The following is a 26,558-nucleotide window of genomic DNA, read 5'->3' as shown; positions in this document are numbered from 1 at the left end:
CACGTCCAGGGAGAAACTTTTTCCCCCTCTCTGCCTAAGAGTAGGCAACAACAAGCTTCACATCCTCAACCGATATCCAGCACGAGCCTTTTTTGAACCAAAGGACAACCACTTATTAAACGACGGGGGGGGGGGTGGAAAAAGGAGCGATACCTGCACGCAGGAGAGAAACTCCTCCTTCCCCTGCCTGCCAGCGGACAAAGGGTCTCTGAGATCGGAGCCAAGAGGATTAGGAGCCATTAAAGTCATCAGACCTCCACGGGGGGGGGGGACGAGGACAATGCGGTGCACTGTCCGCGCTCCCTTCGGCCCCAGACGGCTGATCACCACCGTCTCCGCGTGCTGGACCCAGGCACCTGCGCTGGCGCAATCCCCCTCCTCTCCGTCTGCCCTGCCAGGAAAGATGCAGGATCCACACGGACCGCTAAGCAGCGTCGGACCGGGGAAGCACTTCCCAGCAGGCCAGGTCGCCGCCGGGCATCGCGGGCGCCTTTTGATCCAGGACGGGGCGCCCGAGCCCAAGCAAACCACAAAGGCCTGCCCCTGAGCTCCAGCAAACTTCGCGGCAGGGATGAAACCGAAGCCGGTGTTTCGCTCCGAGCGCTTCACAAAGACCCGATTCATCGCTGCTTTTCGCCACGCTGGAAAGATGTCAGTGATTTCAACGCACGTTCATCGCCCGTTTATTGACGTCTATCGATGTTAAGTCAAGGTCAGGGAGGACTCGCAAAAGAGACTCGACCAGCGCGTTTGGAAGGAGCCCATCGCTCCTAGCTGCTGAAGACCAGCGCGTATCTGCTCCATCGGAGCGGGTGCAAGGAAAAAGAGCAGGAAATCTGCCTCTGTTAAACTAAGTTTGGCAAAATATCCGTTTTCCCACTCTCGGCATTTTTACCGTCTCCTGGCAGGACGCATTCGCCGTGTTGACCCCCCCCCCGCCGCCGCCCCGTCCCAAAGCCCACGCCGCATGTTCTCCGTTAGCCTGTTCAAACTCTCTTTTCCCAGCATCTTTCTATCGCTGCGCTAACGCCGGCCGTGCCTCGCGCGGAAAGGCGCTTGAGAGACGCGCCACCCTTCCCCGGGCGAAACCGCTCGCCGGCTGCGAGCGCGGGTCACCCCGCGAGCGGGCATCCCGCCGGCCGCCCTCTCGCCCGGCGGTCGTCCCCGCTTCCTTGCGCCGCGCGAGCCCCCTTCCCCTCGTGTCCCCACCCCGGGGGCGGACGGCTTTCTGGCAGCGGCTTGACTTCTCAGCCCCCCTACGTGAGCGACGTGCAGCCTGGCGGGAATTTAATGGACCGCCGTCAAGGAAAAGCCAGGCGAAGGCATCGTCCCGGGCTTCTGCGCCCCGTCGGGCTTAATCGCCACCCGCCCGCTGCCACCGGGGCCCCTCGCTTGTTAGCAAGTAGCCAAAAAAAAAAAACCACATCGCAAAGAGCTACGCTCAGGAGGGATTTCTTTCAAAGGTGTCCCTACGCAGAGCGGTCCTTCGGGGAAAGAGCTGGGGGGGGGGGAGAAAAAAACCCGGCTCCAACAGATACATCTGCAAAGCATTACGGCAGTTCCCCCAGCCAGGAGACGTTTTACCCCCCCGCTAAAAGCAAAGCCCTGCGGCCACCCAGATGTTCAGCCGGTTGCTGAAAGCCGTTTTTCCGGCAGCTCACGCTGCGTGCCGGACCTGGCCGCGCGCGGGGCTCGGGGATGCCGAGCGCAGGCGTCTGCCGCGGGGCTCGGGCCACCTCCGAGGGCGGCGCGCGTGACCCATAGCCGTAGGGCGACGAGCGCAACAGATCTCGCGCGTGGGCGAATTAACAGGGTTGACAGCCCGGCTAAATTTTTTTTTAAAAAGGGGGAACTCTTCTGGTCAAGGGAAACAAAGCGACTTTCAAATGCAGCCACCTGTTAAACAAGAACATCGGGAAGACTGACTCAAACTGCCCAAGCCACTGCCATCCTTTTCCAGACCGCCAGTCGCCATCCTTTGCCCCAAATCTGCAAGGAGCCCCGTGATGCTTTAATATAGAGTTGTCCAGAGTTGCACAACTGGCAGGCTGTCAGTTTTGATACTGGGCGAGTTAAAAGCGCCAACTCTCAAACTTTACAATCATATTATGATTCATGAGCTGTATTTCTGTCACACCTGGATGACCCAAGCATTTGCCTTTATTTAATTATTATTTTTTTTTTTTTAAGCGCAGAGCTCAGTTTTAAACACCAGGATGCTGCCTGCGCTTTCAAAAAAAACAAGAGGGAAATCACTGCAAGAGCTTCAGCCTGCATTTTTTTTTTTTTTAATTTTTGTTATTTTTTGCACCGACCGGCTCCCTTCCACCTGCCTCCTATCTCACCCCAAGTGCAGCATAGCCTGGGAGAGCGCCAGCAGCTGGCCACTTCTCAGGAGGCTTCGGCATCGCCTCCAGCCTACCCCCGCCAACACCCCAAAACTCACCGGCAAGCCCCAGAGCGAGGCGCCCGCCACCCCGAAAAAGCCCAGCTGAGCTGGTACGGTGAGGGCCGAGGTTAACAACCTGCCTCCCGCCCCTTTAATCCCAGCTGCACGAGGCAGGGTTGGAAAAGCGGGGGTGGAATTAGGTCAGGCCCTGTCTCTGCGGCTTGGCATCCTCCGGCAGGCGGGCGGGCGGGCGGCTGGCCCCCGCGGTCCAAGCCGAGCTCAGGGCAGGCATGCGATATGTGCACGGTGCGGGCAGCAGCGGCAGCAGCCGCCGCCACGGACCTTCCTTCCTCCACGCTGCCCGGGCTGGCAGCGAGTCATGCGGCCGCGGCGGGTCGGATGCGGCGGCGGGCAGGATGCTGGGGCAGGATGCTTGGGGGGGGGGGCAACGGCGCTGATAATAATCTATTATTTTTCCAAGTAAGGAGGGGGGGGGATGAGGGGGAAATTAGGAAGAGAGCACCGAGCTCTGGGAGGGGCCGCTGCCAGGAGCTTCCGTCCGGTGCCCAAATGCGCGCAGACTTCCCCCCCCCCCCCGCCCCGCCCCGCGGAGGCTCCGCAGCAGCCCGCGCCGTGCAGCGCCGAGCAGCCCCGATCCACCCCCCCCAGCCCGGGGCCCTACTCACAGCGGCGGGGCAGAGCCGGCCGGTTGTCATTGGGAAGCCAAATCTTCTGGATGCGGCTTTGCGTCAGCTCCATGGGCATTTTTAAAACAAAGGTCTTTTTGCGCGCCGAGTCCACCTTGCTGCGTGTGCACGGGAGAGGGAGGAGGAAAAGAGGAGAGGAGGGAGGGGAAGGAGAGGGGAGGAAAAAAAAGAGAGAAGGGGTGGAAAAAAAAAGAAAAGGGAAGAAAAAAACAAATGCCTTTTTGTTGCGGTCGCTGCAGGGCGGCTTTGAGGGGTGGTTGGGGGGTGGGGGGGGACTTATTTGCCCAAGCGGCCGCGGCGGCTGCAAAGCGCTTTCTGCAGCTTCTGGGCGGCTCTTTTCAGGCTTTATTGCGGCGGAGCCCGGCGGGAGGAGGGCAGCTTTCAGGACACAAAGCCGGCAACGGCAATGAATAAATCAATAACGCCGCTCCCTGCTTGTCCCGGGGGCGGGGTGGGGAAAGGAAAGAAGAGAGAAGGCGAGTCCTGCCGCTAATGCTTTATATGTGGATGCAAAAAAAAAAAAATATAATAATAATAGGGAAAAAATCGGAAGGGAAAAGCAGCCGGGGAAAGGGAGGAGAAACGGGCTCGGCAAGGAGGCTCGGCGCTGCCGGCTCTCTCGCTCGCAATGAGCCGGCAGCTGGCGGCTCACGTCTATTTCTAGGCGGCCGGGCCGGCCGGCAGCCGGCGGCTCCCCGCCCTCCGGGGGGGGACGGGGGGGGGACGGACGGCGGGGCCGCGCTGCCGCCTGCCGCCGGCCCCCCGCACTGCAGCGCGGACAAAGGAGGCTCCTTTGTCTGTGCGTGTGCGCGCGTGTTAAAAAAATAATAATAATACTAGTGCTGGTGATTGGGGGGGGGGGGGGATGCAAAGGCGGCTTTCCCACCTCCTGCGCGCTGCGCCCAGCCCCGCTTGTACCGCGGGGTTTTTTTTTTTTTTTCCTTTTCTTTTTTTTTCTTTCCGGCGAAAGGAGGGGGCTCCCAAGCGAGGAGGAGGAGGAGGAAAAGGAGGAGGAGGAGGAGGGTGGGCAGCGCTCCGGCACGTCGCTCACGTCGCACATGGCTGGGGCCTCCTCCCCCCGGCGGGGATGCCCTGGCGGCGGCAGCCACCGCCCCGCCTCCGCGCCGCTCCGCGGCCGCGCAAGCCGGCGGCAGCGCTGCCCCCCCCCCCCCCGCCCCGCCGCGGGGGTGGGAAAGGGCTGCGGGTGCAGCCTTGCGCCGAGGGGCTGGGAGCTCCCTCCTCACGCGGGCATGTTCTTATTTTATGTATCTATCCATTTATGTATCTATCCATTTATGTATCTATCCATTTATGTATCTATCCATTTATTTATGTATCTATCCATTTATTTATCTATCCATTTATTTATCTATCCATTTATTTATGTATCTATCCATTTATTTATCTATCCATTTATTTATCTATCTATCTATTTATCTATCTATCTATTTATTTAAATTGAATCCGGTAGCCGGCTTGCGGCAGGTGACCTTTCCGGCTTCAAAGAAGCTATTAAAAGCGGCCCCGCGGTAACAATAAGCCGGCTGCGCAGCAGAAGGAAGAAACGGGTGTTTGCGACCCAAGGGGGTGGGAGAGAAATCGGCGACTCATCCAGAAAAACGCGCTTGCCCCCGGATTTGTGGCCGGCTGGATGCCCCTTAGCCCCCCCAAACCCCCTTGAAGGCAGAGCAATGGGGTAGATCCCTGCTTGGCATAAGGACGACTCCTCCGTAAAGGCCTGGCCCGCTGCGAAAGCTGCGCTGCTGCAGGACGTGCCGCGGTCCTTTGGCTCTGCGGGCGGGATGCGAGGTGGCAGACACGCCGCTGGGATAAAGTGGGGAAATGCATAAATGTTTCAGAGCTGGAAAGAGCTGGAAACGTAGGAGCTGTGCCACTGCTTAGGTAGGTCTGAGCAGAGCAAGTTCAGCTCGAGAATTAAACTGCTGCTAAGTAGTCTTTGAGACACTTAAAATATTCGCTAGCCTCTTGCAGCAGGGATCTCCCACCTCTACAAGCAAAGGCTTCTATTTTTATAACAGACCTAGAGAGATCGTGTATTTGGCTATATCCTTATATGGAGCCCACACTGATGGAGTAAAAAAATACACAATCCTTCCTTCTCCTACACAGGAAAAACTATATTCACAGGCAGAAAGGAGGGAGCTGGGAAGGATTCACGGGAGACGGAAAGGAAGCGGGTGAGAGCGGAGCTGCAGCTCGCGGAGGTGCCGCGGGGCGGGGGGGGGGGGGGGTCAGTCCGCCAGACACCAAATACAGGTCCTAGACCCCACGACGATGCCTGCCGAATATATCCTCAGGAGAGAGCGGTAGATAGATTTTGGCCGTCAGTTTTTTTCCGCGGGACCCAAACCCATTTCAGGAGCTGCTTTCGACGCCATCTCCGAGGGAGGCCGCGATCGCTGCTAATAAATCAGCCCCGGACCTGTTCCCACTGAGGTCGACAAAAATTGGGTTCCCACCTTAAAATGCAAGGCAGAGGAGGAAAGAAAGTTCACATGATGTGGCAGGGCCATTTCCCCTTCCTCCTCTAACAACTCAGCCCTTGTCTCTGCCGGTTTTCTCAGAAGGCTGCTGGGAAGATTAGCGCCCCGAGAATATGAAAGTGAAACTGCCTGAAATAAAAATCACAGTCACTCTGAATTAGATGCAGCTAGTAACTCTTGGCTAAAAACTCCTAAATAACTGGAGCGTAAAGCTAGACCATACTTAAACTCCTCAATAAATGGCCTGATTTGCAAAAGCGTGAGCGCGCAGCTGCTTCGAGGGAGGTCAGCTGGAAGAAGCCTTCATTACTATTTATAAGGCACTTTCACTACGGCGGCGAGAGAATTGCCTCGTGGGCAGGACAGCACTAGGTGCAGTAAGGCTTTTTTTTTTTTTTTAATCCCCCCCCCACCCAAATCCCTCTCCGTAAAAACCCGGTTCCCTACAAATAGAGCACCCTCGCACCGATGAGTAAGCCATTGGCTCACAGTTGCCGTGAAAGGAGCCCACGGGGTGCTTAGCTCAGCTCCGTTTTCGAGAAACCGAGGCAGGAAGCAGCGGAGCAAGGGCCGCTTTCTATTAGTCAGAGCCGTGTCAGGCTGCCAAAAGCCTGCGTGAGCTTTTGGCAACTTTCCCGTTGCGGGGGGGAAAAGGGGAGGAAGCATCCTCTGCTCGGCCGTCCCACGACGGGAAGCGGTTTGGGGGGGGGGGTGAAGAAAGGCGCGGAGGGAGGAATAACCTAACGCAGGAATTTCTGCCCGCCGCTTTTCCAGGCCGCTTGGCTAGCGAGGACGTACGGCTTCGAACAGGCACAGTCGCCTGGCAGCCCCGGGGCCACATCCAGACTAGTGCTCAAGCAACCTGGGGAGCGGGTGCCGGCAGCCCCGGGGTGCCTGCACGGGGACGAGCGAAGCCTGCCAGGCGCGGGAATTTGCTCACCGCCAGCGCGAAAGCTGCCCTGCTCCAGGTATTTTTGCCCATCCGGTAACAGTTCCTCATCTCGCTCTACCTCGCTGTGGGCTGGCTCGGGCATCTGCTAAATGGGCATTCACGATGGAGTTATTAGGAGGCTTTACGGGTTTGGAAAGTCCCGTCCTCTTTAAAGGGAGCGGTTTTCAGACGCTGCGATACCTCGCTGGGGATGCTCCGCCGCTTTCCAGGTGGAGATACGTGGAAGCAGGGTGGTGGGAGAGACCCCGAGCATCACCCAGGGCACGGACTGCCTCACCACCCCCCTCCCAGGACCTGCTGCCTTTCCTTAAGTGCAGGGGGACGGGGACAAAATTGCAAGGCCGGGGTTGGAAATCCCAAGGCCTGGCCTTAGGCAGGGAGCAAACAGCCCAGCGGGTCCGAGGGAGGGAGGCGCAGAGGAGCGGAGACCAGCCGAAAAAGGTGAAGAGCCCCAGTTGAGCGAGAAGGGGACGCCCACCTCCTCCGGGGTTTACAGACCGTGGACTTCTCTGAAACGCAGAGCCACGCGTTCAACTCGGCCCCCTGCTACTGAAACACCAAAAAAAAAAAACGGGCAACCAGTTGCCAACTGTGGATTTAGGCTCCGGACGTGGAGCAAAAGCCTCGAATAAAAGTCCCCAGCCCCTTTGGGAGGACCAGGTGATGATGCCAGCGGGAACCAGCCGGCCTCCCCGGCTTGAATCGCCCTGGCGTCGAAATGCAGGGGGCGACAGCAAGCGCTCTGGGGAGCCCCGGCTCCAGATGAGCCCCGACTCATGATTTTTCGCTTTTTTCCCCCCTCTTTAAAGGAAGCTTAGTAGCAAAGCACAAGTCACGCACGTGACTTCGTTCTGACATCCGGAGGGGGAAACCTGCGGTCCTTTCCTTACGACGTGGCATCAGAAGCCGTGTGAAAAAGCCATCCCAGCTCCCTTCCCCAGAAAAACACGCCGCCTCTGCTCAGCTCGGAGAGGGCTTGCCCTCTTTTATCATCACCAGCGCGTGAAGCAAACGCCAAAGCCTATTGGACTAGTACGCAAAAGAGGTCCAAAGCTCTCCGGCCAGGACCAGGTTGCTTTCCCTGCTTGACGTGCTTCAGTCACTGCAGAAATGCAGCTCTTCGTGGGACCACCCTCTGTTACCGATGGGGCAGCTCGACCACCCTTTGGCTACCCAAAGTCTGGTTCGTGCGCTAACTGTATTGCAACATGCGCTGTATGCACTAGCTGTATTGCAACAGAGCGAGCTAGTTGCGTGGGGTGGCGGAGGGGAATTTATGTGCATTTTTGAAAAGCCGTTCATCTCCTTGCGCGTCCAAAAAGTAAAATAAATAAAATAAAATAACCCACCCCAACAGGGCCCTGGGGAAGCCGAGGAAATTATCTGCAGCATCTCAGGCGGAGCCAGGACTTCCGACAGGTCAGCGAGGAAACCGAGCGGTCGCCTGCGGGATGCCCAACCGTTTCGGCTGCTGCCGGCGCGCTCGCAAAAGCGGAGCGGCGCCTTTTGCAAACGCCGAGGAAACATTTCGGCTTGGGGAAAAAAAAAAAAAAAAAAAACGGCGGCGGTTCACGATCCTTTGTGCGCGCACGTTAAACCGGCCCTGTGCCGCTCGCCCCGCGCAGGTTTTTGCAGACAGGATGAATAAACGAGGAGCTTAGCGGGGAGCAGCTCTGGCAGCCGGGCTGGCAGCGCGCGAGGGTGAGTTTAGGGTGTATAAACCGTACGTGTCGGCCACCGAGCTGTCCCGACTTCTCGTCTTACCCTCTCTGGTTTCTCTCCCACCGTGCCCCGCTGGGACAGGGTGCAAACGCAGGAGGAATCCCCCCCCCTCCCCGGCCCCGGCCCCGTTCCCAGCGCCGGGCACAGGCCGTCCGGTTTTGTAACCGTTACGCGCTGTAATCCGACCTGATGTGCTAATCCGACGTCTTCCTTCCCCACCGTAGGAAAGTCAGCGAGCGGCAAACACCACCCAGGCGGTGAAACACCAGCAGGGCAAGCGCCCGGGGCCGCAGCGCCGGCGCCCTTCGGTGCAGGCGGCAGCTTTGCTTGCAAACAGCTGCACGCAGAGACGGGGAAAATTCAGAGGGGTCCAGTTTGCAAAAATGAGGAACCGGTGCTGCCGGTACAGAGCGAACTTGGTTGGGGGGGGGGGGGGGGAAATCCCCGGGGCAGGGTGGGCACAACGCATTGCTCATCGCTGCTTTATCAGCTCCCGTCAAATACCACGCCGGGAAGCCGACCTCGCCGTTCCCGATAGCCGCTCGGCAGCTGCGAGGCAGCAAAAAGCCACCGAGCACGTAGCAGCTGCAAAAACGCGCGGGGCCGCTTCTCCCGAGCGCGCCGAGCCGCGGTGCAAACCGGCTCGCGCGCGCGCGGCCTCGCGTGCCACCTTGGGCGCTGCCCGCCGTGGGAAAAACTCAGTTCGCCACCCCGCAGCAACCAAGAGACAATCTGTAATTGTCTTTACATGACGTTTCTTGCCGCAGCACACTCAACCTGCAGTCCGTACCCGCACGCTTTCCCGCGACGCCCCGGCTCTGAGCCCGGCTGCATGCTGCAGCCGGCGGGCTACGCTGCAGCTATTTCAGGGACGGTAAATTCTGCCAAAAATCAGCTCTCCGAGCTCATTCTTGCTACACCATCAGCCTTTGCTAAAAGCAATCATTTTTTTTCATTTAGAAGCCCGTCAGGCAGGAGGACGTGGGGTTTAAGCCTAGTTAGCGCCTGATTTACTGCAACAGGCTTTGCAAAGCCTCGGGAGGAAAGCATCCCTACGGACAGGGATAGCGTTGGTTTGAGGACTCGGGCTGATGTTGCTATAAGGCAAGAGACGCACAAAAAGGGTATTGACTTCAGCACTGTTAGAAAAGGAAAAGGCAGCCCTGGAGTGCACAACGTGCAGCAGATGAAACCTATCCTTCAGCAGCGTAGGAGAAAGTTAACTCAGCGGCTCGAAGGAGCTGCTAAAAATGGAGAAGAAAGCATGTAGAAAAATATTTTGAGCTGTCAAATTTGTGTCTTAACGAAAGACCTTTGGTTATACTTGAGTGACAGCGTGAAAGGCGGATAGGAGGAGCGGGGGAGACAAGATGCATTGTCTGAGTGTCTGGCCATGACGAATATGTGGAAGAGGGAAGGACGAGCACCTGGATTTAACCTCGATTCCACCTTAGGAGCAAAATTGCCCAAGGATCCCTCAGGGGTCCCTGGAGAGCAGTGGGCACTGCAGACCGTGGTCAGATCTTGGAGGGGGCTCACCGATAGCTAGGAAGACCCAGGCCATACGGTCCAAAGGCAGAGATGTGAGATGTAAGATGGACCTTCCAGCAGAAAGAGCTGATGGCCCCGAAGGAGCCTCCCAGACCTTCGTTCCTAATTAAAATCCCAGGCAAACAGGTAGGAAGGTCTCCCTGTGGCTGCCGAAGGAGGCAGTATCATCAGCATCATCCAGCTGTGGCTAGTAACCTTCAGAGAGCTCCAGAAGCAGACTGGTCAGGGAAATACTGGTGTCACTGAAGTGACTGTGAGTTTTACCATTGATTTCAAGGTGCAGAGTTTGGCCTTGTGACCTCTCAGCACCCCCGAGGAGCAGAGAGTAGTATTGTCTGGTCCGAAGGAGATGGAAAGAAATGCAAACCTCTGAAAGCCAAGCACTGCACTTGCACATGCATCCATCGCTCTTCAAACGTGATTCAAGTTGCACCTCTGATGCATGCATCAGGCTTGCCTAACCTGAAAATCAGAAATGCGACCCATTCGCTGGTGCTCTTCCAACTTCACCTGATACGCTGCCCTGGTCCCACAGAGAGGACGTCCCTATGAGCCACGTCTTGTGAGCCGCCAGCCAAGAAGCTCAAAGCTACGCTCCGAATCTTTCCTGTCACTCTTGAGAAGAAAAGTCAGAAATAATGCTCTGAGCCTGCAACGTCCATTAGAACGGGGACGTTTCTCAACACGGGCTGGTCTGCGAGGACCTGTGTGTGACAGGCTTGCGCAACGGCCTCCAAAAATTCCTGCCCTTACAAGACCAATGCAAAACGTGAATCACTCAACACACTGCCATGCCATAAAGATACCCAGCTCCATGGGTTGGAGAGGCAAATAATGGGTTTTTAAAAGTGGTTAGATGGCAAATACGTGGCAAAAATTTGGGAATATTCCAGTTTCAGGAATCTCATACCATTTCTCCTTGAAGTCAGATCTGGTTGCAAAGTTTCAGGCTCAATCCCAACAGAAAGGGTCAAGGGGTGTGGATTGGTGAGCCTATGACAGAGAGCTAAAATTCAGATTTGGGCACTGTCAGGGACTCCAAGAAGCCATTATTCATATTAGCCTGACACTCTGTTGTGCCTCCTATTCCCAGGCACTTTTAGTTATATCCAAGTGAACTTCTCGCATGTTTTGCGAGTTCAGGTCCCAAAATCTCCAAGGGACTTTCATTTTCTTCACTAATAGGAACAAAACACCCTTACTCACCTGCTACCCTCCATCCCCAAAGCCTCTGGACCTTTCATCCAGTCGTGTTTGCCCTGTGATTTTACACCTGGAGCGAAAAACCCCACAGAAGTCCTGAGATTGATACGGGGTGTAATTCCCCAAGATGATGAATTTGAGTTTAGGTTACCTCGTCCCTAATCGAGATGCTACAACCACCTGACCCAATTCACTGATCCGGTAAAAAATCCCGCTGGTTTGAAAACAAACAAACAAACAAACAAAAACATATTTGCAGGGTTACTCTGTCCCAACAGTCTGTGCCAGATCAGATATTACCTGTCTTTCTGTTGCCAGCACAAAACTGGCGTGTGTTAGCATACTGCCTTCTCCAGACAGAGCTGCAGATACACAGGCCAGGTCCTCGCACCTGATCCAGATCCAATTTGCCATGCAGAAAGTCAGATATCCAGCACTAAAAAAATAAAATCTCAGCCCTCCTCTGACCGCAGTGGCAAATAGAGCATAGAGTATTTGAGTCATTTTAATGGTGGTGCCCAACCTTTCAGGGCTGGATTTCCCCCAACCCCCCACCCCGGGCCACTGGTGCATTTGGGAGCCCTCCTGTCCTGCATGGCCTGGGGACGTAGATGAAGCACCCCATGGAATAAATCTCTTTGATTCATTTAAGGTGGACCCGGAAATCACAGCCTGTCATTATCCCATGGACTTGGCTACTGAGATATTTCCTAATGCCTTATTTATACCTACCTCTCATTAAGTGCCTGGATCGTTATCTCATCATTGCAGGGTATTAAATCAAACAATGGCAAAGGCTGAGGCCTCTCCTGCTGGGACTGATTCACCCTATGATGTAACAAGGCCAGGCCAGTGACAACCTCGGCGTTACCGCGGTGATCGCTACGCACCTAAACAGTGCGATGATGTCATTAAGCCAGTTGCCCAGGAGATGCAGGAGACTCTTCAAAGCAATGAAAGGACCCAGGACAACGCGAAGCTCTCAGCAAATGTCTCAAGTGAGCCTGCAGGCAGCTGGGGTTAGGGATGAAGAGGAGCAAGAGGGAGAAGATAGACTGGTTTGCATTACTGCTGACCGAGAGAGGAGGCGCTCGTAGGCAGCACAGATTAATCCCAGACAAGGAAAAAGTATATTTTTTTATCCCTGCTATCAACCCCGACTAATATCAGTACGGCTCCTGCCAGTGGCACGTTTGATCAGGAGGTGGTAAAACCTACAGCAGCCTGGGACGATGTGCACTGTTTGGGAGGATGGGCTCCTCCGGAGTGCTGAGCAGTCACAAAACCTCCATTTCAGTGTCTTCATGTGGTCTTCACCTTTGACCTACGATCCATGGAGAGAAACCAGACACTTCCAGGGGGATTCACCTGTGCTGTGATGGATGACGGCTGTAGGTCAGTGTCTGGGAGGTGTTTCTAGGCTGGCGTGGAGGGAGACCTCGGTGCTGTCCATGTCCAAAGCTGCGTGACGCAAATCTCAGTGCACTCCAGCCACAAGGCAAACCAAAACACTATCCCTTGCCCCTGAAAACATCACCCAATCGAAGGAGGAAGAGGAAATCTTTGATGAGGGGTTGCATTTCGAAACCCCGCACGCACTGACACAACGTACTGGTGATCTTTCCACGTGCTCGTGAGCACGTCTGCTGCATTGACAATCTGCTTGTCTCTGGTTCCTTGCGGGGCTGGGATAACATGGGCAGTGGCAGATGAGGATTGCCCAACGCTGTCCCACACACCTCCTCAACCCGGGCTGGGAAGAGCCACTCCTAGGCACAACGCCACTTCTCAGGTTGAGCTGTTTCCTTCATTGGCCTCTCGGAGGATTCATCTCTCCATCCCGCTGATGGAAATCATAAGGCATCAAGAAGTGAGGTCCAAGTGTCCTAATTCTGCAGCAACACGGTTTTAAACCTGAGAGCTGCAACGTCTGCTTTTAAGACATTTGTGAAAGGTAACTAAAAGAGAAAGCTTTCGGTCAATAGGTTGAAATTTGGAATAAGAAGGTCCACAACTCCACTGAAAAAAGACCTGCCCTTCACACAGCAGATATCTCAAGCAGGTTTTTTTTAGATATAGGAGTCAGTCTGAGTTTCCATATGTCTTGCTGGAACTCCCTACAGTCAAAGCCTTCCCCAGGTAACCTTTCAGATCTTCTGTTTTTCCTAACAACTCTTCTAACCAAGTTTTGGAGCCAAATTGCTGGAACCAGATCACACAGGTTGCTGGAATGCAGAAGTTAAATAACCAGCTTTCCTTATCAGGGTTCTCTTAAAATGTTTCTGCAGACGGGGCAAAGATTTCCATTTATCTAATCCCTAGCAGATGTTCTTAATTTGTGCATTTCATTTAATCTTTTCCATACAGTGGGGACCTGGCTGGAGAGGAAAAAAGGCTAAAATTGTGCAAAAATGTCAACAGAATTTTTTTTCTTTTTTTTTTTCCACCAATATTTTCCAATCAGACATGAAATATTAATGGGAAATTTATCTGGAATTCTGAGACAAGCTGTAAGAATACGGGGAGCATGCTGCCAACATATTTTCTCAAATGCATTTACATTTTCCAGCCCACAATGACAAGCTGTTAACAGCTCTTTGGAAAAAAGACATCACAAATGTTTATATTTCTGCCCTGGGGTTTAACATATAGTAGCAAACCAGCGCTTTGGCAGTACGTGGCGCTTGGGTAGGTATCACGAGGGAAGACATCATGCTTCATAGCACCAGGGAGTATCCCAGTTTCTTCCCAAAACAACTGCTGTCACTTGAGCTGAGAACGAAAGCCGAGTCAATGACACCGATGCAACTATTCATTGGCCAGTTGACCATGGTTAGGCCCCACCTAATACGATGGAGAAGGGGGAAAAACAATCTTTCTGCTTCTGCTTCTCTCTGGCAGTGCCACTAATCGAGGAATCACAGCACAAACTCTTTGCCCCAAGGAGGCTGCGAATTTCTCTTCCCACTCCTCGAAAATCAAAGACAGCTCCAAGGGACGTGGGCTCAGCCCACGCACCCACCTCCGTGGTGCCCACACGTCCATCTCCACCGCATCCGGGTCCTCGCTCCTCCACTCCCACCTACCCCAGCTGACGCCCGTGCCGCTGGCGAGGTTGAGCGCTGGTTTTGCATTTCCTAGCCACGTCGTTGCCGCTGCTCGGCTTGCTACGCCTCGCGATTCGGACAGACGGGGGACAGCAATCTGTCTTCACCCGGCTGGCGAGACCCACGGGGGTTCGCGCAGCCCAGAGCATTTCCCGTTGCTACAAACCTGCCTCCTCCCCTTCTTGCACGCTTCCTTCCAAAGGTGACCGGCGAAGACGCCCTGATAACCCCCCTCACCCAAGCTCGAATCCGAGCCCGAATGAGAGCACGGCTCCCTCGGGCTGCGGGACGCGTGCTGGGTCGCACGCGAGCGCCTCAGTCCCTGGCAGCCCGCACCGCCGCCGACTTCTAATGTTATTCAAAAGTCTGGTCATTTTGCATTCAGACAGAGTCAGTCATTGAAAAAAAATAGGGTGACTAACGCTCCACGCTGGCAGGCATTGGCAACATCCCACGTTGCCTTGTCTTGTCTTGTCTGCAACGAGGCCATTAGCCACTAGGGCCACTACACTAAATTAACCCCATCATGGCAAACGCGCCGCGGCCTTTGCGGTAGGACGGTGGCAGCACAAGCCAGGAAAGGCAACCGCAGATTTTCCAAAATCTGGCAGTCAGGCTGTAAAGTATATCTAAAAAAGACTTCCTTGCACCGCCATGCATCCGCCACCCATCCGCTGCTCAGATTGCTGCAGTTACAACAACCGCTTGTGGACCATCCTCCACCTTATTTATTAACATATTTACAGAGCCAATGTGTTTGACTCGGATTCGTTGCTGAGTGGCTCAGCTGCATCCAAACCACATTCTCCACTCCAAAAAAAAAAAAAAAAAATAGAAAGAAAGAAAAGAAAAGAAAAAAGGAGGGAGGGAAGCAGCAGCAACCAGAGGCAACTGCATGTATTGCAACCAGACTGAGCTGTGTTCCCCCACAGGTGAGGGTAGGTGTTATTCGCAGCTGCTACAAGGTGGAAAACCATTCCCTGCCTTTGGCAAACTAAACCTTGGAGAAACAAAACAAAACAAAACAAAAAACCACTGCTGGCAGGTGCCTCTCCTGTCTCGCCTCGCTCTGCTCGGGTCCGCGGCTCAGCAGCACGGAGCTTTCGCTGGCAAAGCCACTTCCAAGTCCCTGCTCCCACCCCCGAGCATCCTCCTTGGCTGTGAGCTGGATCCACCCCTGGGAATCGGATCCTGATTTGAAAAAAACATACATATATCTTTTTGTTGTTTTTTTTTGTTTTTGCAACGGGATTGTTGTTTCTCGAGCGTGGATCATACCCCGAGCAGCAGTGTCAGCATGACGCGAGGTGGCATCCCGCAGCGCTTGGGGTTGCCAAAGCCCCCAGGTCTCAGCTTTGGCCATGTCCTACTGCCAGAAGTCCCTCGCTAATCTGGGGGTTTCCTACCAAAATAGCCACAGCAGGGAGTGAAACCAAATCAAAGACTCAAATTTCTGTCCCGGCGTCACCCATTGGCGTCGAGGTCAACTGCTCGGCTGAGTCAAACCCTGGGCTGAAAGCACAAGCTTGTTTTTAATGGATTTAGCCGGGTTGACACCTCAGTGGCTTAGCGCTTGGGTCCCTTGGATGGGACAACCCAGCGGTGCCCGCTTGCGTTTTTAGGGGCAGAATAATTCAGTGCCTGGGGCCATGGCCCTGTGGCTGCCCAGGCTTCCTTGGACACCAAAATCAAAGACCCGGCCCTCTGCTTTCAAGCCCATGAGCAAGGCCCGAGAAGTGCACGTCATCTGCCCGTTTATCCCTCCGGCTCAAGGGCCCAGGCTCCGGAGAGACCAGGAGGGAAACGGGTGGGAAGCCGCGACCCCATTTGATGGGAACGACCCCGTCCAGCGAGCGCCCGCTGCTAAACCGCCCCGACCGAGGGCCGGGCTGTGCCGTCGTCCCTCGGCTGCCGGCCCTGCGCTTGCCCCGTTGCACGCCGGCGTTGGCACCGAAGCGCCCGGGGAGGCGTCGCTTTGCAAAACGGGGGGTCGCTCCAAGCGGGGGGGACACGTTCCCTCCACCGCCGAGACACCTGCCCGAGCGTGCGCTCCCGCCGGACCGCTTGCAAAAAAAAAAAAAAAAAAAAAAAAAAACCAAAACACCTCCCGCCCTCCAAAGTTAGCCCATCGCCCTTGTTTACGGGCTCAGCTGTTCCCGACCTTTCCTGGAAACATCTCCTCGGCGGAGGGAGCGCAGCGGCGCCCGGGGAAGCAGCGGCAAGAGCTGTGCATGCCCCTTGCACGTGCCGGCGGAGGAGACGGAGGCCCGCGGGATGTCAGCGGCGCCGGGTGACGCCGAGGTCAGCGGGAGCCGAAGAGCGGGTCCTCCCGGCGCGGCATGTGAACGGGGCATGCACAGCCCGCGCCGCCGGCCCGGCTCTCACGTGCTCGCCGGGAGCTCGGCTCGGCGGCCGCGGCGGGGCCGGGGGGGGAAACACACGTAACTGGAAGGGTTTCGCGTTTCGGGGGACCCCCCCCCCCGCCCCGCGCGCAGAGCCGTTTAACCCCATCCTTGCCACGTCCACCCCGAAAACAGCCGCTGTCGAGGGCTCCCTTCCCTGCGAAGCGGGCTGATGCCGGGGCCGGAGGCTTTGCAGGAGCCTGGCCAGCACCTCCTTCCTCCCCCTCCCACAATGGGATTTATTGTCCCCTTCCCCAGCCGGCGGCGTTTCTGGCAGACGTTCGTCCAACCTGCTCTTAAGGCAGAGTCACCACCCTGTCCTTGAATCACCTCTCCCAAAGACTGACGAAGCTTTCCCTGACTTGCGACCCAACTCTCTCCTTCTCCTGGGTTTTTAACAGCCTGGTCCTACCCCGCGGGGGCTACGGCTTGATTTTGAAGCGACGCGTTGCATCACTTTAAGGTCAGCGAAGGCCTCTGGGCACGGGGACACGCTGCGGGATGCTCCAGCACGGACGGACGGCTTGGCAAGAAGCCGGATTCCCGACAAGCCAGCTCGTCCTTTCATCAGCTGCAGGGGGTTGCCCGCGTGTTTTTCGGCTGACGTCCCCTACGCCGCCGCTGTCGGCAACGTCCCGTGGCCAGGACACCCTGGCGCGACCCGCAGGTACGGCGCGTCCCACCGGCGGGATCGAATCGCCGGCTTTGCTGCCGGGCCTAGAAACAAGCCGGGCTCACCCCGGCCAGAGCGACCCCTCGCCGAGCTGGCCCCGGGCCAGGAATCGCGGCCAAGAGAGAGTTGGCACCAGCCCCGAGGCCACCGGCGCCGGCCACCGGCGCCGGAGAGCAGCACATGCTGCAGAGGTCGGGACGGCCAGGCTACTCCTGCAGCTGCCCGCGATCCGGCGGGCTGACGAGGACTGCTAATGAACGGGGCGCTTAAGGGGAGGGAAAGCTTGCAGCTTTGAGCTTTCGCTGGGCAGGGAAGAGGGCTGGCTGCAGGAAAAGCTGGTTTTCCTTGCAAGCCCTCTCCGGAGGTGAGCGTGGGGCGAGCTGGGCCGGGAAGGGGACAAGGCAGCGAGGCCGGAGCAGCAGCATCCCCGGCGGGGACGCGCAAGAGCCCGCGGGAAGGGAGGGAGGGGACCTTGGGGACGGCGAGGCTGGAACGGCCGTGCACGGAGGAAGGAGAAACCTTATGCCAGGACACAGGGGATGTTTCCGTCCCAGCCACGTGCACGACCCACGTGGGATGCCGGGCTGTGCCGTGAGCTCCGGCCACACGCGGCCCAGCCATACGGCGCTCTCCCGGGCTGTCCCCGCGGGGCGTTCCCCAGACGCACGTGGACGTGGCCACCTGGATTTGGGGTTGAGAGGGCTCCGCACGGGCAGAAGCAAGCTGCGCTCGTCGGCTGGCCACGGGGGATGCTCGCGAAGGACAGAGGTGGGCTGAGGTTTAGGGTGGGAGCTGCAAGAGGAAAGCAGAGCATTGCAAACCCCGAACCCGGATCCTTTAGGATCCTTTAGCAGTACCTAAAACGCAGGAGGTCAGGTTTTCTGGCCCAGCCGGTGCTGGTTGCTCAGCACTGAGGAAGGACATGCCTCACTCTGGGCCCCACACTTTTCGGAAGAGCTCGAACCGGGGACAGTCCAGAGGAAAGTAACAACAGAGATGTTTCCAGGCTGGGATTTAGGGGAAAGCACAGAATAAGGCCGGGAGAGAAGTTTAAAACTGCTTGGATGGGCTTGATCTTGCCTCGCATCCCCAGTTACGTTTTCCAGCCTTTCTGCTGATAAAACGCGGCTATTTTGGAAAAGAAAGGGGTGCTCGGCGGAGGCTGGGGGCAGAGCCTGCGTGTTGCGAGGGATGGGTGGGTGCGTAGGTGTGCGTGTGTGCACACACGCACGCACACACCAGGCGAACAGCGCGCACACCTTGCCAGCTGCCGGTTTTGAAATCCTCCCACGTACCTCCACGAAAATCCCGTGGTCACCTGATTTTGTGCCAATACCTCCGGAGTTGGGCTCCTCCAGAGGAGACGCGCTGGTGTTTCCCTTCTCAAGGCTCCTTTAAGCCTGTGTATTTTGGGCTTGCGGGGCCATGGTGTATCCGAGGTGAATTGATTATCCGCCTGGAGGGGCAGGGGTGGGATTTCTACCTGCTCCTCTCTGCTGCAGCAAGGTCTCTCACGGAGAAGAAACCTGTTGCTTCTGGGTCTGCATTTTGCTTCCACGTAGGCCAAATGATGACAATTTCAGCAAGTTCCTTCTCCAAGAGAAGTAACAGGGACAAAACTCCAAGAGCACCAAATCAAAGCAGGGCAAACAGGAAGGAGGTTGAGAGAATAGGTCCAAGCTGGAGAACCAGAAAGACTTTGGAGTTGTTTTATGAGGTTGTTGTATGAGTTGTTTTAAGGTTAATTTCTCAATAGTCCCGGGTGTGTTAGCAAAGGGTGAGGCATGCCAGACACCTTGGCAACATGGGCTGCTGATGGGGTGAGAAGATGATCTGGGGGAGGCACCTGAGATGTGCCAGGCTGAGAAGTGACCTGCAGTAAGTCAATGGTGGGATCTGAGCACTGGTCTGAGGCTCAGGCTCATGCTAAGCTCCTGAGCACCCTGGAGGGGTGACCTGACCCATCTCGCATGCACCAAGCGCAGCCAGCTCGGTTCTTCCTAAGTAACATGGACGTGAGCATGAGCTTGGTCTTCAGCCAGTAGCGTGGAGAGAAAATAGCCAGGTTGTGCTCATGCCTGCTCGCTGTGTAAACATGGCACATGAGAGTCCTCCAGCCATGCAGGGGAAAGGCAAGAACCCAAAGGGGGGTTTTTCCAAACCAGTTGCCAGCTCCTTGGGGTCGCTTGCTAGCACATTGAATTGTCTGGTGGGTTGCCGGCTTGGAAATGCAGGTGACCGACATGTTTGCCTACTTTTAGGTTAGGAAATGAAGAGCTGCTATCAGGAAGTGCATCTGTAAGTGCATCTGTAAGTGCTTTCAATTCCCAGACTCAGGAAGTCTGAGAAGCTTTAACCATCCATCTCTGCCACTGCAGCTGGTTTCTGCAGTGTAACCTGGGTGCAATAGACCCAATAAACCCGGCACTGAACAGCTGAACCCTTCAACCTTATGGCTCACTCCTAACAGTGCACCACCCTTTCTAAGACCATGACAACCCACATCCCTCCTCGACAGCTGCCAGACATAGGGGCTCCTTAAACCCATTAAAAAACTCTGAAAGAATGCCAATAAGCGCTAAAGAAACTGCAACGTCAAAGAGGCAGCAGGGAGGCCGTGCTCCCTGAACACATCCTTGAAGCCAAGGAGGGCAGGAATGTGCCTGGAGTTGGTGAGATGGGGGGGGGGGGGTGGACACCTGCTCATTTGGGTCATTTACTCCTGTTCCACACAGCAGTCCCTCAAGAAGCAGCCGAGGCAAAAGGTGATGATACGAAACCAAGAGCTTCAAACAAATACCCTGGTAGGAAACGTAGATCAGGAGAGGAGCGGGACGTAAGAGAGTTTCCAGTCTTAGGAAAGCTGTTCATTGAAAATGAGATGGTACGAGCCAGTGATTCAAGCGAGCTGGAGTGGCTTTGAGCAAACACGTCCAGGGTCCCGGCCACCAAGCTGGACCCGGAATGGAGCTACAGTGGGCAGATGCCCCCTGGCAGCTCCCTGCTCCCCACTTTGGTTTTCCCTATCCAGCAGACATGTGCGTCTCAGGCTTAATGCATTAGCACTCAGGAATCCCCCTGTGCTCCTTTGACAGGAAATGCTCAAAACAAGACTGTCAGGAAAGCATGAAATCCAAAGCAACAGATGACCTGTCTAGTAAACACAGCAGCAATAAATCTGCGAGGCTTTCTCAGCAAGCCAGAAAACAGCCAAAAGTGACAAACTTCTCCCTTTCAGTACTGAAAATCCACAGAAAGGCAATTCTCTGCCTTTAGCCTGAGTCACCCTGAAAAAGTAGGTAGTTTCCCAACAGGGAATGTTATAATCTGATTTTATCCAGGAGTTATGGATTCAAGGAAGTACTTGATAGAGAAGAGAATATGCAGCAGAAAAAACAACACCAGGACATGGCATTGCCATGCCCCTTCTCCTCATACTCACGTGCAAAAGGCACCTGCTCCTGCTAACAAATAGAAAACCACCTTGATTTCAGCAGGCAGAAATGGGGCCAGAAGACATCACAACTTCTGCTAACAGAGGGTGAAAAGGTCTAATAATGAGCAGCGTTGTTGTAACGGCAGGTCTGTTTACCTGCTCCTCCCTGCACGCGGCTTGAAGTCGGAGCAGTTGGTGCCAGAAATCACCTCCGCAACGTTATTCATGCCAGGGCATTTCTTACAGGTGCCTGACCTATGGAGCTGCCAGGCTCCAGACCTGCCAGAGCAGCTCCTCAGGGGATTGCTCTGATAGCACCTGGCAGAGAGGAGCCAGAGGAGGTTGGAGGTCAGCAGGGCTTTGTGCACATCCATTGGGTGCTGTCCTCCCCCACCAGCGTTACAGGACCCCGATGGGATCCTGCAAACCAGAGGTTCTCTGTGCAGACAAGCACCCATGGCGGCTGGGAACTCACGCTCAAGGGACATCTAACACAATGGGTCTGCAGCACAGAGGGGTCAATGACGCAACACACCATGCAGACATCTTTTTGCAGACCATCTCTGCCCTGCAGGCATCCTGAGAGCTGGTTTTAGGAGCTGCCATTACAGTGTCAGAGATCTCCAATTTGGCTGACAGTAAGTGAACCAGTCCTTGTAGCACTTCCGCATGGTAGATGTGATGCGGGGAAAAAAGATCCTGGGAAGAGTATGGCTGGTCTTTCCAAGGAGCTTAGGGGAGCTTGGCACCACTGGTTTCCCCTGCGTGGTGAGTGCCCAGGTCCTCTAGCTCCTTGCCAAGTCCATCATTTGTACTCATGCTTCAGCTGAGCACAGCTAGCTTGAAGAAAACTGTCACCTGGTTTACACTAGACACTTTGTTGCAGAGGGCTAACAAAGGTGAAAGCCATCTCACCTCGTTTGATCTACCTCTTGTGCAGCAACCACCAGGCAATGCTTCCTTTCCCACTGCCAACCGGGAAGATAAAGGACAAAGCTCAGGTTTCAGCTACATGCAGTAGTGCAGACCCATCCAGGAAGCCCCAGACCACCGTGCTTTTTCCAGTGTCCCTTCTTCCTCTTTTGCCTCTGCAAGCTGTGGCTGTTCCTCCAGATGCTACACAGAAACCCAAGCGCCTTGCATTGCAGGATGGTGACATACAGCACTCACTCTGCGTAGCACAGGGTACGCTTCCTCAGCGGCTTCCCAGAAACACCTCCAGCAATGCTGTCTGGGGAAGGAGCGACAAAGCAAATGGTGCAGGTAAGCAAGTCCACCATGCCCATGGCTTTTCTCATCTCCACCTCGTTATGAGCTCCTCTTGTTTATCGTGCAAAGACACCATGCCCAGCGCAGCCAGCTGCAGCGAGGCTCTGCCTGGGGTTATGCTAGTGTCACAACAACCCTGCTGATTTGCATGTCAGCAGAGCCCCTTTGCAGGGACATGGCAGCCACCATCATCTCTCCAAACCGCAGCCTGTGTCCTTCCAGGCCCACCTCTCCCACTAGCACTCCAAGGACCTTGATTCTGTTTAGCTGTCCCAGAGAAGACCATCAATAGACAAAATCAACACCAGCCATTCCAGAATCTACCCCCCTTACCAAGCAGGTCCTGGAGGCCCCTTTCTTGACCAACTCAAGGCATGCATCACCATGCAGCTTCCTTTGCTCAGACCCATCTTGCAGTAACAGACCCTGATAATCCAAACAGCACCCAGCAAGGGTCCACCTACCCAATAGCTCAAATCCAACCTACGCCTTTACATACACTCGGGTCCTTATTCATGTGATCATGCCTTTTTTTCAACGAGGAAGCACCTTGATCATGCATTTACCATGCCGTTTCTAACTGGATAATTACTGTATCCATACTCTTGGGAACCAATCACCATGGGCATCATGCGTTCAGTCTTTGCTCTGTGGCTTTCAGTGTTATCTCCAGGTCCTTCCCAGCCCACAATACTATGAACGGTTGGTATATATTATCATTTGTTCTTTGACAGATGACAAACATCCTGCTCTTTGCCAAACATATTTTGGCTGCTTATCACCTGTAATCTCCCAGTCTTCCTCATGTCAGCTGCTTCACTACAGTAATTAAACTCCGTATTTTTCAGGCTGGGCGAAGGGCGTTTTAGGTGCAAAGCTGACAACATTTCCCATCAGCAGAGCTGCAGCCATGGCTGAGACTTCGCCAGAGTAATGGCGCTGCTCAAAGAACGGGACTTTCTTCCAGCTGATGCAGTGATGCAGCAAGAAATTAATTCTTGTCTGGAGCCCAGTAGTTGTGGCTGCCCTGGAGCATCCCTGCTAGAAATACTTTTGTTTAATGTCTTGAACTGCAAAATGCACTTGAGGTTGGCTAAATGGCAAGTATGTTACAGAAGTGAAGTTCAGATCCTGGGGCAATGCAGCTGGCTTCAACGCCCGGAGAGAAAGCAGGCAGAACAGAGCCACGATACTGAAGATTTAGTGCAGGTTTGTCAGGGACACGTGGGACAGTGATGCCAAAGCAACAAACAGTGAGAAGCCAGCAGACCTAGCACAGAAGAGGTTGTCTGCCCCCAGGGCAGACAGAGGATTTACCCCCCCAGGATACTCTGTTTCCACCCACAGGGCTGTGCAAAGACAGCTCAGGGCTTCCAGAAATGCACGTCCCCAAATCCCCTCGTGCCTCAGGCTACCTGGGGTTTGCAGTGCAGCAGCCTTTAGGCAGAGCCTCCTCCTCATACCCCACGTCTGGATTGTGCTGAGAAAGCACTGGGGCAAGATGCTGCTCCAGGAGCACCATTTCTTGGAGCAGCGTAGCCTGAAGGTGACACCACGGGAGGATTGGGCTGTTCAGGGCCAGGCCTTACAGAGACCCTCTACAGGCACTGTCATGGCCAAGCTCACAGAGGTCTATTCTAGTTCTTTCTCTAAGTCAGTCTTACACTCTCTGTCTTCAGGAAGGGATCCTTGGGGGGGTCTCCCACATGAGCACACAGGTTATGGGCAAAACCCATTTACACTGGCCACTGTCCCATGTTAGACCTTCCAAAGGTCTCCCTGGAGGAGCTGCAAGTTGATGCAGAGAGCTCCTGGCAGCTGCTCCCTCCTACGAATGCTCTGGCTTTTCAGGTTGACCTCTAGAGGAGGTTCACAGCCTGTTAGGTATCTCTGGGCCAGCAAGCCAACAGTTGCAGAACTGAATTGCTGGTAGCATGGCCATGAGGATCTGGCCCCAGGTATCTGGAGCTAATGCCAGACAGAGCGTGGTCCTATGCCAGAACAAATAGGTCCTCCCAGATTCAGCGGTGCTGCGCAGAACTACACAGAGATACATCCTCATTACTGCAAACCCATCCCGTTGTCCCAAGTGATGGAGACCTGCCAATCATTTCTGTCATTTGGGATCACTGCTGAGGCTGCAGTGTGGCCGTGACAGCTGCCATTCGACACAGGAGGCTCTCCCCTTGCTCTCCATGGCCAGTGCCAAGGGTTTAGTATTTTTAAAGCACGGCACTTTCTGCTTTCCTCCTACTCCCTCACCTCCTAGTATCTCTCCTTCTGCTCTAAATGAATCTATTTATCTCCTAAAATTAAATCAAGACCTGAAGTCAGCAATGTTGTCAAGACGCGAGGGTGCGAATTGCATCACGCTTCATTGAGCCTTAAAGGCAATCTCCTTGCTGACATCATGGGATCTGTGAAAATAACTCCAGGCAGAATGGCACACACCCAGAGGTCCTCCCCAGAACAGGGAAAGGTGAGAACAACAAATCCAGCCCCTCTCTCCCACATTTCTGTTCTCTCCCAGCTGCCCTTTCTCACCATCCCAACCTCAGTGTCTTAACATCTCCGCAGTGGTACCCCCAAGCACATCACCGCCAGCCCCCGGCAAGACACTGCTGCCAACTGGCTCAGGAACGCCGCTCTGCCTCAGCAAAGCGCTTTGAGTGGCTGACCAGCATCCTCCCCCTGTGTCCTTACACACCCCAACTTCTCGTGGCTCCTCATGCTTGTTTGTCTCCCTTTGGCCCTCTGCAACCAGCCTCATCCCTGGAAAACCCAGCGGGGCCCACTTCACGGCCAGGGCTCTTAGGCACACAGTCAGATCCAAGAGGTAACATGGCCCACTGCAAATCTCAGCGGCACAAAGACACATGAAAGCAGCTCGTGTCCGATGCCTCAGAGAAGACTTCTTCCCTCAGGCATGTTTTTTCTCTCCCGGTGTAGCTCCTGAGACAACATGCCCACCTCCTCTCCACCTTGCTTCAACACCATGAGCATCCCGCTCTGCTCCCCACCGCACTGTGATATCCTGCTGGGACTCAGAGCCATCAGGATGAGGAGGTAACACAACTCTGCTTCTCAATGGCCCAGGGAGGATGGGCAACATTTCCGCCTGCCCAGGGGGTATTACAGGATCCGGGCAGGTCAGGGCGTTAGGTCTTGTAGGCTGTGACCCTCTTGCCCCATACCGACCTGCCCCACCAGAAAGAAGGCAAGGGCTGCTTTTTGCCAGTTGCTAGGATGGAAAGGAGGCTTTCACGGGAAAGGAAGATGGTTTGGAGGCTCTGCCGTAGATCAGAGAGCACCAGGGAGTGAAAGGAGGGCTGCCCCAGAGAGATACACCTTCTTGAAAGCCCCTTTTTCCTCCCTTGGTCTCTCCTCACAGGCCCCTGATCTCGACTGTCTGAGCTCCTCCAGCCACAGCTGAGCATCTCCCCACTCAGCGGGCAAAGACCAACACAAATGCACGCAGGTTGCCAGTTCTCAGCCTGCAGCGCCCAGGAACAACCCGCCAGCACAGAAACGCCCTGCTTTCCATCTTGTCTTTAGTCTTACCTCACCCAGAACAGCTCATCTCCCCCGTAGCTCAGGGAAGCTAAAATTTTTAACCCACCGCCAAGGGAAGATGGAGAGGAGAAAGCTGCACTTTGCAGGTGCGTCTGGGCCCGGCACAGAAGCCCGGCTGCATTTCTGGCCATCACCCCCGCCAGCATCGTGGGGTCCTGCTCGGCGTCCCCGCACGTCCTTCCTCTTCCTCCCCAGGGAGCGTGAGGCTGCAGGGCAGAGCCAAGGTGCCCGCATCTCCCACCACCACCACCACCGCCGCCGCCGCCGCCAGCAGACACCAGTACGGGGGACACGGACACCCCCAGCCTGCCCGAGCAGGAGGCGAGGGGTTGCCCCAGCTTGGCCCCCTGCGAGGGCATCCCCCGGGCTGCCCCCCAACCCTGGGGGCCCCGAGCCTCCTACCTTTGCGGAACGGCATTGCGGGGGGGCAAGGCTGCGCTCGGACGCCTGGGCCCCGCAGTCGCGCTCTCCCCTCCAGGGGCCGATTTCTTGCTCTTCGCTTTTTTGGTTGTTTTCTTTTTTGCTTTTTACCTCCGTCCTCCTCCGTCTTCTTTAGGAGGAAACGGACGTATTTGGGCAAAGCCCGGCAGAAATCGGCGTCATTTGGAGGCAGGCGTTGCCGAAAGGAGGAAGTTCTTGTAATTTCGGCAGGTTTTAACCCTTCGCCTCCCGATGGCAGCAGAGCTGGCAGGGAGGTGGAAGGGGGCCAGGACAGGGAGCTGATGGCCTTAGCGAGGGAGATGTGGCACTGGGGACTCTGGTTTGCTTTGTTTTTTCCTGGTAGGAGCAGTAAAGAGCTGGGTGTAATGGGGTGGATGGGGGTGGGATAAGGGGATAAGGGCGCAGGTCCCCCACTTTGCATCTGCCAGCTGCCCATGCACAGCCACACAGCTGCCCACGGCCAAGGCAATCAGAGATTCGGATCTTGCTGTGCCAACCTGCATGCTGAGGAAGTGCAAATCCCCCCTGCAAGGATCGCGGCGGGGAGGCAGGACAGCCCGCACAGGGCTGGGGCAAGCTGGGTCCAGAGTTTTGAAGTGCTATTGGGCTTGTGCAGCTTAATCGCTAAG

General features: G+C 55.4%; 1 protein-coding gene and 1 long non-coding RNA gene across 8 annotated transcripts in view; one reads left to right on the top strand and one right to left on the bottom strand.

Annotated features, from left to right (window-relative positions):
• The window catches only part of PFKFB3 (6-phosphofructo-2-kinase/fructose-2,6-biphosphatase 3), a 45,334-nt gene extending 19,241 nt beyond the window's left edge, over positions 1-26,093 (bottom strand). For 2 of the 6 annotated variants that reach the window (XM_068956748.1, XM_068956504.1), the window contains exon 1: positions 3,076-3,729. In XM_068956748.1, the coding sequence (XP_068812849.1) occupies positions 3,076-3,154 (79 nt within the window). In that variant the 5' untranslated portion in view covers positions 3,155-3,729. Of the gene's footprint in view, positions 1-3,075; positions 3,730-25,890 lie in introns of those variants that run through there. The other 4 variants (XM_068956665.1, XM_068956889.1, XM_068956594.1 and 1 more) reach the window with 3 other exon arrangements.
• On the top strand, positions 5,356-8,057 carry LOC138068730 (uncharacterized). Of its 2 annotated transcripts, XR_011143472.1 has the most exons (4): positions 5,356-5,972; positions 6,375-6,568; positions 7,362-7,735; positions 7,910-8,057. It is a non-coding gene; the product is annotated as an uncharacterized lncRNA (long non-coding RNA). The 2 variants fall into 2 exon arrangements; XR_011143467.1 differs by having other exon boundaries at positions 5,361-5,972; positions 7,362-8,057.
• Positions 26,094-26,558: the final 465 nt, after the last annotated feature.

This window comes from Struthio camelus, chromosome 1 (assembly GCF_040807025.1).
Source record: "Struthio camelus isolate bStrCam1 chromosome 1, bStrCam1.hap1, whole genome shotgun sequence".
In the NCBI taxonomy this organism is placed as follows: Eukaryota; Metazoa; Chordata; class Aves; order Struthioniformes; family Struthionidae; genus Struthio; species Struthio camelus.
The sequence above is the reverse complement of the archived record's forward strand: the minus strand, read 5'-3'. Positions and strand labels throughout refer to the sequence as shown.